The sequence below is a fragment of the Mobula birostris genome, chromosome 32, assembly GCF_030028105.1.
Source record: "Mobula birostris isolate sMobBir1 chromosome 32, sMobBir1.hap1, whole genome shotgun sequence".
Classification (NCBI taxonomy): domain Eukaryota; kingdom Metazoa; phylum Chordata; class Chondrichthyes; order Myliobatiformes; family Myliobatidae; genus Mobula; species Mobula birostris.
This window is the reverse complement of record NC_092401.1, coordinates 21,882,573-21,898,717: the sequence shown is the minus strand read 5'-3', so window position 1 is coordinate 21,898,717 and position 16,145 is coordinate 21,882,573. Positions and strand designations below refer to the sequence as shown.

The window sequence follows — 16,145 nt, the reverse complement described above, 5'->3', positions numbered from 1 at the left end:
ATCATAGTTGACCTACCAAAATGAACCACTTCACACTTACCTGGGTTGAACTCCATCTGCCACTTCTCGGCCCAGTTTTGCTTCCTACCAATGTCCTGCTGTAACCTCTGACAGCCCTCCACACTATCCACAACACCCCCAACCTTTGTGTCTGGAGAAGACCTCTGCTGAAAGAAAGGATTGAGTGGCTATTCTTGGGAAGAGGCCTAATGGCTTGAGAAAGAAAATCAGGTGAACGGAGTTAAGGAACAGGAAATGGTTTTAAGAATTGAGGTGAAAAGGCAGCTGGATGCAGCTGACAGTTAGATTGCTACAGATATACAAAGTTGAGCATTCTGACTGACTGCATCACTATCAAGTATAGAGGGGCCGGTGCACAGCACCAGAAAAACATACCGAGGGTTGTAAACTCAGCTGGTTTCTATGGGCGTTAGCCTCACCACCATTTAGGGCATCTTGAAAACACACTGCTTCAAACAGGTGGCATCCATCATGAAGAAAACCCACCACCCAGGACATGCCTTCTTCTCAATACTGCCATCATGCACGAGGAACAGAAGCCTGAAGACAAACATTCAACTTTTTAGGAATATCTTCCCCTCCAACATCAGATTTCTGAACAGACAATGAACCCATGAATATTACCTCGCTATGTTTGCTCTCTTTATTTGCTACTTGTTTTTAATTTTCTAATATATATTTATTACTCCAAACTACAGGATATTTTATGTATTGCACTGTACTGCTGCAGCAGAGCAACAAACTTCATGACATATGTCAGTGATAGTCAACTGGAATTTGGGTTTTCATTCTGTTGGAGCCGTGTATTAAGGCTTTGAGTTGCGGGGGGAAGTGGTCGATGGGGAGGTGTACAGGGTGTCCGTGGCTCTATTGAACAGTAACGTAGCTCTGAGCCTAGTCTGGGGTTGGACACATTTCAATCCCAGTGCTTTGCCCAGCCGCTCCACTGAATGGGTTCTGCGAGTATGACTTTGCCCAAGTGGGAATTTGGGATGCAGGACTGGAAAAGTAACGACTATGGCAGCTATAGCTGATGTTAATGGTTGTGATGGAATTCAATCGTCTCCAGACTACCTCGCTGGTCTCCTGATTCCAAGGGATCTGCTTGATGAATAAATTCATGTCCAAAATATTCAAAGACACTGATTTATAAAAATCTCTTCGTAATCCAACACACACAATTTATCGGAGGGATTTACACAGTGCAGACACTGTCTGTTTATTCTTTACTTCCAAGAATATCTTCGGGATAATCTTGGAGAATCAATGACACCAAACCTGCCTTGAGAGATATTCTCCATTTTCATGAAGATACGAAGCCCTTGCCTTCACAAACCTTCCCTGCAGTGAGGCTGGCAGTCGCAGTAGATGCCTGATACCCTGCAACACAGTTGCACTGGTAGGAACCCAGTATGTTGTTGCAAGTTGCAAGTTGGTGACACGGAGAGGATTCACACTCGTCAATATCAGTGTGAACAGACAGAATCCTTCACAATCATAAACATTGTTTGCTCTCTGTTAAATATGTCGCACATTCTGTGGGACAAAGGTATGGCTCTGCTATTTCACACAAGGCAGGCTAGGGCCGATCTTTGGTGGGATACGAGTCCTTGCTTCAATCCTGTCCAGACTATATTGCTCAACCCTTAGTTATGATTGCATTGATACTGCTTCTTACAATCATACAGAACTGCGAAAAGTTATCAGGATTGATGACTCTTTTCAAGATACACTCATCTTCATATGGTCCATCGCTGACTCTTCCCCTCGCTCTCAGGATCATGTCCCTGTTCCCAGGGATTACTCAGACCATCACTGAACCACCTCCGAGAGGGTGACATTAGACTGTGCGAGAGTTTGGGAACCAAGACTAGAATAGTAATCAACATGCCAGCTACAGCTGCCACTTCTAGTCACCCCTGTTCCTGGACAATGCAGTACTCTGTCTCCTGTTCCTAATGGAACATGACTGGTCAACGAATTCATTTCCCAAACTCTAAAATATAGAGTCACAAACTTGTCAAACACAGAAAAAGATCTTTTGGCCCATCTCATCCATGCTGACCACAATGAGCTATTCCTATTTGCTCGTGAGTCCCTTTTCCCTTCTCATTTGAACAAATCATCAGATTTATCAAAGAAATTAACAGTAAGAGTAATGATAGCTATCCCACCTCCCCACAACGACTCCCCTGTGTAATTTGCAGAGTGCTGAGTCCATTAAATTCTTCTTTGGTTATAAGCCTCTGCAGGAGAATTGAGTATTGATATCTACAATAACTTGTGATTAATTCACCATTTTCATGTTGAGACAATGTCCTTACCTTCACAAACTTTCCCTGCTGTGAGGTTGCCGGTCGCAGGTAATGCCTGAAAACCAGTGCTGCAGTTGCACTTGTAGGAGCCCACTGTGTTGATGCAAGTTGCATGTTTGTGACAAGGTGAGGACTTGCATTCATCGATATCTGTGTAAAGAGGGAAAATCTCTCTCAACAGTAAACATGGATTGCTCCCTTTCATACCTGGGCTCTGTGGGTCGGCACGGAGTAACTCAGCACTGTGTCGTTTAATCGAGAGAAGACCTCTGCTGGAACAAAAGATTGAGTGACTATTCTTGGGAAAGGGCCTTATGGTTTGAGAAATAAAATCTGGTGAATGGAGTTAAGGAACAGGAAAAGGCCTTAAGAATTGAGGTGAAAAGGCAGCTGGATGGAGCTAACAGTTAGAATGCTACAGATATACAATGTTGAGCATTCTGACTGACTGCATCACCATCAAGTATGGAGGGGCCAGTGCAGAGCACCAGAAAAACATGCTGAGGATTGTAAACTCAGCCGATTTGAATGGGCGTTAGCCAAAACCGCCATTTAGGGCATCTTGAAAACACACTGCTTCAAACAGGTGGCATCCATCATGAAGGAACCCCACCACCCAGGACATGCCCTCTTCTCATTACTGCCATCATGCACGAGGTACAGAAGCCTGAAGACAAATATTCAACTTTTCAGGAATATCTTCCCGTCCAACATCAGATTTCTGAACAGACAATGAACCCATGAATATTACCTCGCTATGTTTGCTCTCTTTATATGCTACTTGTTTTTAATTTTCTAATATATATTTATTACTCCAAGCTATAGGATATTTTATGTATTGCACTGTACTGCTGCAGCAGAGCAACAAATTTCATGACATATGTCAGTGATAGTCAACTGGAATTTGATTTTTCATTCTGTTGGAGCCGTGTATTAAGGCTGTATGTTGCTGGGTGGAAGTGGTCGATGGGGAGGTGTACAGGGTGTCCGTGGCTCTATTGAATACTAACGTGGCTCTGAGCCTAGGCTGGGGTTGGACACATTTCAATCCCAGTGCTTTACCCAGCCGCTCCACTGAATGGGTTCTGCAAGTATGACTTTGCCCAAGTGGGAATTTGGGATGCAGGACTGGAAAAGTAATGGCAGCTATAGCTGATATTAATAGTTGTGATGGAATTCAATTGTCTCCAGACTACCTCGCTGGTCTCCTGATTCCAAGGGATCTGCTTGATGAATAAATTCATGTCCAAAATATTCAAAGGCACTGATTAATAAAAATCCCTTCGTAATCCAACACACACAATTTATCGGTGGGATTTACACAGTGCAGACACTATCTGTTTATTCTTTACTTCCAAGAATATCTTCGGGATAATCTTGGAGAATCAATGACAGCAAACCTACCTTGAGAGATATTCTCCAGTTTCATGAAGATACGAAGCCCTTACCTTCACAAACCTTCCCTGCAGTGAGGTTGAGAGTCGCAGAAGATGCCTGATATCCTACAGCACAGTTGCACTGGTAGGAACCCAATGTGTTGTTGCAAGTTGCAAGTTGGTGACACGGAGAGGATTCACACTCGTCAATATCTGTGTGAACAGACAAAATCCTTCACAATCATAAACATTGTTTGCTCCCTGTTAAACATGTCTGGCATTCTGTGGGACAAAAGTATGGCTCTGCTATTTCACATAATGCAAGCTGGGGCTGATCTTTGGTGGGATACAAGTCCTTGCTTCAATCCTGTCCAGACTATATTGCTCAACCCTTAGTTATGATTGCATTGATACTGCTTCTTACAATCATACAGAACTGTGAAAAGTTATCAGGATAGATGACTCTTTTCAAGATACACTCATCTTCATATGGTCCATCGCTGACTCTTCCCCTCGCTCTCAGGATCATGTCCCTGTTCCCAGGGATTACTCGGACCATCACTGAACCACCTCCGAGAGGGTGACATTAGACTGTGCGAGAGTTTGGGAACCAAGACTAGAATAGTAATCAACACGCCAGCTACAGCTGCCACTTCTAGTCACCCCTGTTCCTGGACAATGCAGTACTCTGTCTCCTGTTCCTAATGGAACATGACTGGTCAACGAATTCATTTCCCAAACTCTAAAATATAGAGTCACAAACTTGTCAAACACAGAAAAAGATCTTTTGGCCCATCTCATCCATGCTGACCACAATGAGCTATTCCTATTTGCTCGTGAGTCCCTTTTCCCTTCTCATTTGAACAAATCATCAGATTTATCAAAGAAATTAACAGTAAAAGTAATGATAGCTATCCCACCTCCCCACAACGACTCCCCTGTGTAATTTGCAGAGTGCTGAGTCCATTAAATTCTTCTTTAGTTATAGGCCTCTGCAGCAGAATTGAGGATTGATATCTACAATAAGTTGCGATTAATTCACCATTTTCATGTTGAGACAATGTCCTTACCTTCACAAACTTTCCCTGCTGTGAGGTTGCCAGTCACAGGTAATGCCTGAAAACCTGTGCTGCAGTTACACTGGTAGGAGCCCACTGTGTTGACACAAGTTGCATGTTTGTGACAAGGTGAGGACTTGCATTCATCGATATCTGTGTAAACAGGGAAAATCTCTCTCAACAGTAAACATGGATTGCTCCCTTTCATACCTGGGCTCTGTGAGTCGGCATGGAGTAACTCAGCACTGTGTCGTTTAATCGAGAGAAGACCTCCGCTGGAACAAAGGATTGAGTGACTATTCTTGGGAAGGGGCCTTATGGTTTGAGAAATAAAATCAGGTGAATGGAGTTAAGGAACAGGAAAAGGCCTTAAGAATTGAGGTGAAAAGGTAGCTGGATGGAGCTAACAGTTATATTGCTACAGATATATAACGTTGAGAATTCTGACTGACTGCATCACCATCAAGTATGGAGGGGCCAGTGCACAGCACCAGAAAAACATGCTGAGGATTGTAAACTCGGCCGATTTGAATGGGCGTTAGCCAAAACCGCCATTTAGGGCATCTTGAAAACACACTGCTTCAAACAGGTGGCATCCATCATGAAGGAACTCCACCACCCAGGACATGCCCTCTTCTCAATACTGCCATCATGCATGAGGTACAGAAGCCTGAAGACAAATATTCAACTTTTTAGGAATATCTTCCCGTCCAACATCAGATTTCTGAACAGACAATGAACCCATGAATATTACCTCGCTATGTTTGCTCTCTTTATATGCTACTTGTTTTTAATTTTCTAATATACATTTATTACTCCAAGCTATAGGATATTTTATGTATTGCACTGTACTGCTGCAGCAGAGCAACAAATTTCATGACATATGTCAGTGATAGTCAACTGGAATTTGATTTTTCATTCTGTTGGAGCCGTGTATTAAGGCTGTATGTTGCTGGGTGGAAGTGGTTGATGGGGAGGTGTACAGGGTGTCCGTGGCTCTATTGAATACTAACGTGGCTCTGAGCCTAGGCTGGGGTTGGACACATTTCAATCCCAGTACTTTGCCCGCCGCTCCACTGAATGGGTTCTGCGAGTATGACTTTGCCCAAATGGGAATTTGGGATGCAGGACTGGAAAAGTAATGACTATGGCTGCTATAGCTGATGTTAATGGTTGTGATGGAATTCAATAGTCTCCAGACTACCTCGCTGGTCTCCTGATTCCAAGGGATCTGCTTGATGAATAAATTCATGTCCAAAATATTCAAAGGCACTGATTTATAAAAATCTCTTCGTAATCCAACACACACAATTTATCGGAGGGATTTACACAGTGCAGACACTGTCTGTTTATTCTTTACTTCCAAGAATATCTTCGGGATAATCTTGGAGAATCAATGACACCAAACCTGCCTTGAGAGATATTCTCCATTTTCATGAAGATACGAAGCCCTTACCTTCACAAACCCTCCCTGCAGTGAGGTTGAGAGTCGCAGGAGATGCCTGATACCCTACAGCACAGTTGCACTGGTAGGAACCCAGTGTGTTGTTGCAAGTTGCAAGTTGGTGACACGGAGAGGATTCACACTCGTCAATATCTGTGTGAACAGACAAAATCCTTCACAATCATAAACATTGTTTGCTCCCTGTTAAACATGTCTGGCATTCTGTGGGACAAAAGTATGGCTCTGCTATTTCACATAATGCAAGCTGGGGCTGATCTTTGGTGGGATACAAGTCCTTGCTTCAATCCTGTCCAGACTATATTGCTCAACCCTTAGTTATGATTGCATTGATACTGCTTCTTACAATCATACAGAACTGCGAAAAGTTATCAGGATAGATGACTCTTTTCAAGATACACTCATCTTCATATGGTCCATCGCTGACTCTTCCCCTCGCTCTCAGGATCATGTCCCTGTTCCCAGGGATTACTCAGACCATCACTGAACCACCTCCGAGAGGGTGACATTAGACTGTGCGAGAGTTTGGGAACCAAGACTAGAATAGTAATCAACACGCCAGCTACAGCTGCCACTTCTAGTCACCCCTGTTCCTGGACAATGCAGTACTCTGTCTCCTATTTCTAATGGAACATGACTGGTCAACGAATTCATTTCCCAAACTCTAAAATATAGAGTCACAAACTTGTCAAACACAGAAAAAGATCTTTTGGCCCATCTCATCCATGCTGACCACAATGAGCTATTCCTATTTGCTTGTGAATCCCTTTTCCCTTCTCATTTGAACAAATCATCAGATTTATCAAAGAAATTAACAGTAAAAGTAATGATAGCTATCCCACCTCCCCACAACGACTCCCCTGTGTAATTTGCAGAGTGCTGAGTCCATTAAATTCTTCTTTAGTTATAGGTCTCTGCAGCAGAATTGAGGATTGATATCTACAATAAGTTGCGATTAATTCACCATTTTCATGTTGAGACAATGTCCTTACCTTCACAAACTTTCCCTGCTGTGAGGTTGCCGGTCGCAGGTAATGCCTGAAAACCTGTGCTGCAGTTACACTGGTAGGAGCCCACTGTGTTGACACAAGTTGCATGTTTGTGACAAGGTGAGGACTTGCATTCATCGATATCTGTGTAAACAGGGAAAATCTCTCTCAACAGTAAACATGGATTGCTCCCTTTCATACCTGGGCTCTGTGAGTCGGCATGGAGTAACTCAGCACTGTGTCGTTTAATCGAGAGAAGACCTCCGCTGGAACAAAGGATTGAGTGACTATTCTTGGGAAGGGGCCTTATGGTTTGAGAAATAAAATCAGGTGAATGGAGTTAAGGAACAGGAAAAGGCCTTAAGAATTGAGGTGAAAAGGTAGCTGGATGGAGCTAACAGTTATATTGCTACAGATATATAACGTTGAGCATTCTGACTGACTGCATCACCATCAAGTATGGAGGGGCCAGTGCACAGCACCAGAAAAACATGCTGAGGATTGTAAACTCGGCCGATTTGAATGGGCGTTAGCCAAAACCGCCATTTAGGGCATCTTGAAAACACACTGCTTCAAACAGGTGGCATCCATCATGAAGGAACTCCACCACCCAGGACATGCCCTCTTCTCAATACTGCCATCATGCATGAGGTACAGAAGCCTGAAGACAAATATTCAACTTTTTAGGAATATCTTCTCGTCCAACATCAGATTTCTGAACAGACAATGAACCCATGAATATTACCTCGCTATGTTTGCTCTCTTTATATGCTACTTGTTTTTAATTTTCTAATATATATTTATTACTCCAAGCTATAGGATATTTTATGTATTGCACTGTACTGCTCCAGCAGAGCAACAAATTTCATGACATATGTCAGTGATAGTCAACTGGAATTTATTTTTCATTCTGTTGGAGCCGTGTATTAAGGCTGTATGTTGCTGGGTGGAAGTGGTCGATGGGGAGGTGTACAGGGTGTCCGTGGCTCTATTGAATAATAACATGGCTCTGAGCCTAGGCTGGGGTTGGACACATTTCAATCCCAGTGCTTTGCCCAGCCGCTCCACTGAATGGGTTCTGCGAGTATGACTTTGCCCAAGTGGAAATTTGGGATGCAGGACTGGAAAAGTAATGACTATGGCTGCTATAGCTGATGTTAATGGTTGTGATGGAATTCAATTGTCTCCAGACTACCTCGCTGGTCTCCTGATTCCAAGGGATCTGCTTGATGAATAAATTCATGTCCAAAATATTCAAAGGCACTGATTAATAAAAATCCCTTCGTAATCCAACACACACAATTTATCGGAGGGATTTACACAGTGCAGACACTGTCTGTTTATTCTTTACTTCCAAGAATATCTTCGGGATAATCTTGGAGAATCAATGACACCAAACCTGCCTTGAGAGATATTCTCCATTTTCATGAAGATACGAAGCCCTTACCTTCACATACCTTCCCTGCAGTGAGGTTGAGAGTCGCAGTAGATGCCTGATACCCTACAGCACAGTTGCACTGGTAGGAACCCAGTGTGTTGTTGCAAGTTGCAAGTTGGTGACACGGAGAGGATTCACACTCGTCAATATCTGTGTGAACAGACAAAATCCTTCACAATCATAAACATTGTTTGCTCCCTGTTAAACATGTCTGGCATTCTGTGGGACAAAAGTATGGCTCTGCTATTTCACATAATGCAAGCTGGGCCTGATCTTTGGTGGGATACAAGTCGTTGCTTCAATCCTGTCCAGACTATCTTGCTCAACCCTTAGTTATGATTGCATTGATACTGCTTCTTTGAATCATACAGAACTGCGAAATGTTATCAGGATAGATGATTCTTTTCAAGATACACTCATCTTCATATGGTCCATCGCTGACTCTTCCCCTCGCTCTCAGGATCATGTCCCTGTTCCCAGGGATTACTCAGACCGTAACTGAACCACCTCCGAGAGGGTGACATTAGACTGTGCAAGAGTTTGGGAACCAAGACTAGAATAGTAATCAACACGCAGGCTACAGCTAACACTTCTAGTCACCCCTGTCCCTGGACAATGCAGTACTCTGTCTCCTGTTCCTAATGGAACATGACCGGTCAATGAATTCATTTCCCAAACTCTAATATTTTGAGTCACAAACTTGTCAAACACAGAAAAAGATCTTTTGGCCCATCTCATCCATGCTGACCACAATGAGCTATTCCCATTTGCTTGTGAGTCTCTTTTCCCTTCTCATTTGAACAAATCATCAGATTTATCAAAGAAATTAACAGTAAAAGTAATGATAGCTATCCCACCTGCCCACAACGACTCCCCTGTGTAATTTGCAGAGTGCTGAGTCTGTTAAATTCTTCTTTAGTTATAGGCCTCTGCAGGAGACTTGTGGAGCACTGATATCTACAATAAGTAGGGATTTATTCACCATTTTCATGTTGAGACAAAGTCCTTACCTTCACAAACCTTCCCTGCAGTGAGGTTGAGAGTCGCAGTAGATGCCTGATACCCTACAGCACAGTTGCACTGGTAGGAACCCAGTGTGTTGTTGCAAGTTGCAAGTTGGTGACACGGAGAGGATTCACACTCGTCAATATCTGTGTGAACAGACAAAATCCTTCACAATCATAAACATTGTTTGCTCCCTGTTAAACATGTCTGGCATTCTGTGGGACAAAAGTATGGCTCTGCTATTTCACATAATGCAAGCTGGGGCTGATCTTTGGTGGGATACAAGTCCTTGCTTCAATCCTGTCCAGACTATATTGCTCAACCCTTAGTTATGATTGCATTGATACTGCTTCTTACAATCATACAGAATGGGGAAATGTTATCAGAATAGATGACTCTTTTCAAGATACACTCATCTTCATATGGTCCATCGCTGACTCTTCCCCTCACTCTCAGGATCACGTCCCTGTTCCCAGGGATTACTCAGACCGTCACTGAACCACCTCCGAGAGGGTGACATTAGACTGTGCGAGAGTTTGGGAACCAAGACTAGAATAGTAATCAACACGCCAGCTACAGCTGCCACTTCTAGTCACCCCTGTTCCTGGACAATGCAGTACTCTGTCTCCTGTTCCTAATGGAACATGACTGGTCAACGAATTCATTTCCCAAACTCTAAAATATAGAGTCACAAACTTGTCAAACACAGAAAAAGATCTTTTGGCCCATTTCATCCATGCTGACCACAATGAGCTATTCCTATTTGCTTGTGAGTCCCTTTTCCCTTCTCATTTGAACAAATCATCAGATTTATCAAAGAAATTAACAGTAAAAGTAATGATAGCTATCCCACCTCCCGACAACGACTCCCCTGTGTAATTTGCAGAGTGCTGAGTCCATTAAATTCTTCTTTAGTTATAGGCCTCTGCAGCAGAATTGAGGATTGATATCTACAATAAGTTGCGATTAATTCACCATTTTCATCTTAAGACAAAGTCCTTACCTTCACAAACTTTCCCTGCCGTGTGGTTGGTGGTCGCAGGTAATGCCTGAAACCCTGCATTGCAGTTGCACTTGTAGGAGCCCACTGTGTTGATGCAAGTTGCATGTTTGTGACAAGGTGAGGACTTGCATTCATCGATATCTGTGTAAACAGGGAAAATCTCTCTCAACAGTAAACATGGATTGCTCCCTTTCATACCTGGGCTCTGTGGGTCGGCATGGAGTAACTCAGCACTGTGTCGTTTAATCGAGAGAAGACCTCCGCTGGAACAAAGGATTGAGTGACTATTCTTGGGAAGCGGTCTTATGGTTTGAGAAATAAAATCAGGTGAATGGAGTTAAGGAACAGGAAAAGGCCTTAAGAATTGAGGTGAAAAGGTAGCTGGATGGAGCTAACAGTTATATTGCTACAGATATATATTGTTGGGAATTCTGACTGACTGCATCACCATCAAGTATGGAGGGGCCAGTGCACAGCACCAGAAAAACATGCTGAGGATTGTAAACTCAGCCGATTTGAATGGGCGTTAGCCAAAACCGCCATTTAGGGCATCTGGAAAACACACTGCTTCAAACAGGTGGCATCCATGATGAAGGAACCCCACCACCCAGGACATGCCCTCTTCTCAATACTGCCATCATGCACGAGGTACAGAAGCCTGAAGACAAATATTCAACTTTTTAGGAATATCTTCCCGTCCAACATCAGATTCCTGAACAGACAATGAACCCATGAATATTACCTCGCTATGTTTGCTCTCTTTATATGCTACTTGTTTTTAATTTTCTAATATATATTTATTACTCCAAGCTATAGGATATTTTATGTATTGCACTGTACTGCTCCAGCAGAGCAACAAATTTCATGACATATGTCAGTGATAGTCAACTGGAATTTGATTTGTCATTCTGTTGGAGCCGTGTATTAAGGCTTTGAGTTGCAGGGGGGAAGTGGTCGATGGGGAGGTGTACAGGTTGTCCGTGGCTCTATTGAATACTAACGTGGCTCTGAGCCTAGGCTGGGGTTGGACACATTTCAATCCCAGTGCTTTACCCAGCCGCTCCACTGAATGGGTTCTGCAAGTATGACTTTGCCCAAGTGGGAATTTGGGATGCAGGACTGGAAAAGTAATGACTATGGCAGCTGTAGCTGATGTTAATAGTTGTGATGGAATTCAATTGTCTCCAGACTACCTCGCTGGTCTCCTGATTCCAAGGGATCTGCTTGATGAATAAATTCATGTCCAAAATATTCAAAGGCACTGATTAATAAAAATCCCTTCGTAATCCAACACACACAATTTATCGGAGGGATTTACACAGTGCAGACACTGTCTGTTTATTCTTTACTTCCAAGAATATCTTCGGGATAATCTTGGAGAATCAATGACAGCAAACCTACCTTGAGAGATATTCTCCAGTTTCATGAAGATACGAAGCCCTTACCTTCACAAACCTTCCCTGCAGTGAGGTTGAGAGTCGCAGTAGATGCCTGATACCCTGCAGCACAGTTGCACTGGTAGGAACCCAGTGTGTTGTTGCAAGTTGCAAGTTGGTGACACGGAGAGGATTCACACTCGTCAATATCTGTGTGAACAGACAAAATCCTTCACAATCATAAACATTGTTTGCTCCCTGTTAAACATGTCTGGCATTCTGTGGGACAAAAGTATGGCTCTGCTATTTCACATAATGCAAGCTGGGGCTGATCTTTGGTGGGATACAAGTCCTTGCTTCAATCCTGTCCAGACTATATTGCTCAACCCTTAGTTATGATTGCATTGATACTGCTTCTTACAATCATACAGAATGGGGAAATGTTATCAGAATAGATGACTCTTTTCAAGATACACTCATCTTCATATGGTCCATCGCTGACTCTTCCCCTCACTCTCAGGATCACGTCCCTGTTCCCAGAGATTACTCAGACCGTCACTGAACCACCTCCGAGAGGGTGACATTAGACTGTGCGAGAGTTTGGGAACCAAGACTAGAATAGTAATCAACACGCCAGCTACAGCTGCCACTTCTAGTCACCCCTGTTCCTGGACAATGCAGTACTCTGTCTCCTGTTCCTAATGGAACATGACTGGTCAACGAATTCATTTCCCAAACTCTAAAATATAGAGTCACAAACTTGTCAAACACAGAAAAAGATCTTTTGGCCCATCTCATCCATGCTGACCACAATGAGCTATTCCTATTTGCTTGTGAGTCCCTTTTCCCTTCTCATTTGAACAAATCATCAGATTTATCAAAGAAATTAACAGTAAAAGTAATGATAGCTATCCCACCTCCCCACAACGACTCCCCTGTGTAATTTGCAGAGTGCTGAGTCCATTAAATTCTTCTTTAGTTATAGGCCTCTGCAGCAGAATTGAGGATTGATATCTACAATAAGTTGCGATTAATTCACCATTTTCATGTTGAGACAATGTCCTTACCTTCACAAACTTTCCCTGCTGTGAGGTTGCCAGTCGCAGGTAATGCCTGAAAACCTGTGCTGCAGTTACACTGGTAGGAGCCCACTGTGTTGACACAAGTTGCATGTTTGTGACAAGGTGAGGACTTGCATTCATCGATATCTGTGTAAACAGGGAAAATCTCTCTCAACAGTAAACATGGATTGCTCCCTTTCATACCTGAGCTCTGTGAGTCGGCATGGAGTAACTCAGTACTGTGTCGTTTAATCGAGAGAAGACCTCTGCTGGAACAAAGGATTGAGTGACTATTCTTGGGAAGGGGCCTTATGGTTTGAGAAAGAATATCAGGTGAATGGAGTTAAGGAACAGGAAAAGGCCTTAAGGATTGAGGTGAAAAGGTAGCTGGATGGAGCTAACAGTTAGATTGCTACAGATATACAATGTTGAGCATTCTGACTGACTGCATCACCATGACGTATGGAGGGGCCAGTGCACAGCACCAGAAAAACATGCCGAGGGTTGTAAACTCAGCCGGTTTCTATGGGCATTAGCCTCACCACCATTTAGGGCATCTTGAAAACACACTGCTTCAAAAAGGTGGCATCCATCATGAAGGAACCCTGCCACCCAGGACATGCCCTCTTCTCATTACTGCCATCATGCAGAAGGTACAGAAGCCTGAAGACAAACATTCAATTTTTTCGGAATATCTTCCCCTCCACCATCAGATTTCTGAACAGGCAATGAACCCATGAATATTACCTCGCTATGTTTACTCTCCTTATTTGCGACTTGTTTTTAATTTACCAATATATATTGTTACATACCCCGTAACTGGGTTGCCAAACCAGCAGAAATGGATCACTCAGTTGGAGTCTGGACTACTAGAACTAAGAAAGTTTTATTAAAGAAACAAGCAACACAGTAATTGAAAGGATAATAAATGCAACAGTTCAGCAATGATAAACACACATGTGCACAGAATTAAGATAACAGCATCAATCAAGCTCTATCGTTGTCTAGGGGTAAATGACCAATTTCAAAGTGACACAAAGTTCAGTCCAATTTAGTAGTGCAGTTCGCAGTAATCCTTGCCATGGCGATGGACAACATGGGGGGAGAGAGAGAGAGAACGGGAACAACTGATCATTCAGACACGGCTTCCACTCACAGACCGGCAATATGGCTCACAAGCAGCTTTTGGGCAGGTCCTTGGTGATGTCACCTGAGGTCACCGACTGTGACCCCTCCTCCAGATGCGGTCGATCCTCTGCAGTGAACCCAGCACCCAAGCAAGGGCGGACACACACCGGGTTCCCGCTGATCGTACCTTTCCACCCTGTGCGTTGTCCGGTACTTCCCACCGACTCGTGAGAGGCGCACCGCTTCCAGGGTCTCGTTACCTCGGGTGTCGTATGTGTGCTGCCTTAGCGAACCTGTCCCTTTTTATCCCCCTGCTGGGGTATCACCTGTCCATCACTTCAAACAGTTCAGGGTTCAAAGGGGGAGCCACTTCAGACAGCTCTCTCTCTCCCGTCCCTTCATTACACATCTCCAGATGCTGTTTCATTGTGTTCCTTATCTCTCTCTTGAAGACAGGTGGCAGACCAACTGCTGATCACACAGGACAGCTAACATCTTATCTATGTGTATTCTCGTCACAATATTTATTACTCCAACCAATAGGATATTTTATGTATTGCACTGTACTGCTGCAGCAGAGCAACAAATTTCATGACATATGTCAGTGATAGTCAACTGGAATTTGGGTTTTCATTCTGTTGGAGCCGTGTATTAAGGCTTTGAGTTGCAGGGGGGAAGTGGTCGATGGGGAGTTGTACAGGGTGTCCGTGGCTCTATTGAACAGTAACGTAGCTCTGAGCCTAGTCTGGGGTTGGACACATTTCAATCCCAGTGCTTTGCCCAGCCGCTCCACTGAATGGGTTCTGCGAGTATGACTTTGCCCAAGTGGGAATATGGGATGCAGGACTGGAAAAGTAATGAGCACAGCAGCTATAGCTGATGTTAACAGTTGTGTTGGAATTCAATCCTCTCCAGACTACCTCGCTGGTCTCCTGTTTCCAAGGGATCTGCTTGATGAATAATTCATGTCCAAAATATTCAAAGGCACTGATTCATAAAAATCCCATCGAATTCCAACAAATACAATTTATCGGAGGGATTTACACAGTGCAGACACTGTCTGTTTATTCTTTTTTCCAAGAATATCTTCAGGATAATCTTTTAACCTTTCCTGCAGTGAGGTTTAGAGTCGCAGTAGATGCCTGATACCCTGCAACACAGTTGCACTGGTAGGAACCCAGTGTGTTGTTGCAAGTTGCAAGTTGGTGACACGGAGAGGATTCACACTCGTCAATATCAGTGTGAACAGACAAATTCCTCCACAATCATAAACATTGTTTGCTCCCTGTGAAACATATCTGACATTCTGTGGGACAAAGGTATGGCTCTGCTGTTTCACATAAGGCAAGCTAGGGCCGATCTTTGGTGGGATACGAGTCCTTGCTTCAAACCTGTCCAGACTATCTTGCTCAACCCTTAGTTATGATTGCATTGATACTGCTTCTTACAATCATACAGAACTGCGAAATGTTATCAGTATAGATGACTCTTTTAAAGATACACTCATCTTCATATGGTCCATCGCTGACTCTTCCTCCCCCTCTGAGGATCACATCCCTGTCCCCAGGGATTACTCAGACCGTCAGTGAACCACCTCCGAGAGGGTGACATTAGACTGTGCGAGAGTTTGGCAACCAAGACTAGAATAGTAATGAACACACCAGCTACAGCTGCCACTTCTAGTCACCCCTGTCCCTGGACAATGCAGTACTCTGTCTTCTGTTCCTAATCGAACATGACTGGTCAACGAATTCATTTCCCAAACTCTAAAATATAGAGTCACAAACTTGTCAAACACAGAAAAAGACCTTTTGGCCCATCTCATCCATGCTGACCACAATGAGCTATTCCCATTTGCTTGTGAGTCCCTTTTCCCTTCTCATTTGAACAAATTATCAGATTTATCAAAGAAA

General features: G+C 43.5%; 1 protein-coding gene across 1 annotated transcript in view; it reads right to left on the bottom strand.

The window, feature by feature from the left end:
• The window catches only part of LOC140191295 (uncharacterized), a 93,790-nt gene that overhangs the window by 51,061 nt on the left and 26,584 nt on the right, over positions 1-16,145 (bottom strand). Inside the window, exons 5-13 of the mRNA XM_072248570.1 lie at positions 13,111-13,251; positions 12,113-12,253; positions 10,668-10,808; positions 9,670-9,810; positions 7,225-7,365; positions 6,227-6,367; positions 4,783-4,923; positions 3,785-3,925; positions 2,346-2,486 (exon numbers count right to left, since the gene is read on the bottom strand). Coding sequence (XP_072104671.1) covers positions 2,346-2,486; positions 3,785-3,925; positions 4,783-4,923; positions 6,227-6,367; positions 7,225-7,365; positions 9,670-9,810; positions 10,668-10,808; positions 12,113-12,253; positions 13,111-13,251 — 1,269 coding nt within the window. The remainder of the gene's footprint in view (positions 1-2,345; positions 2,487-3,784; positions 3,926-4,782; positions 4,924-6,226; positions 6,368-7,224; positions 7,366-9,669; positions 9,811-10,667; positions 10,809-12,112; positions 12,254-13,110; positions 13,252-16,145) is intronic.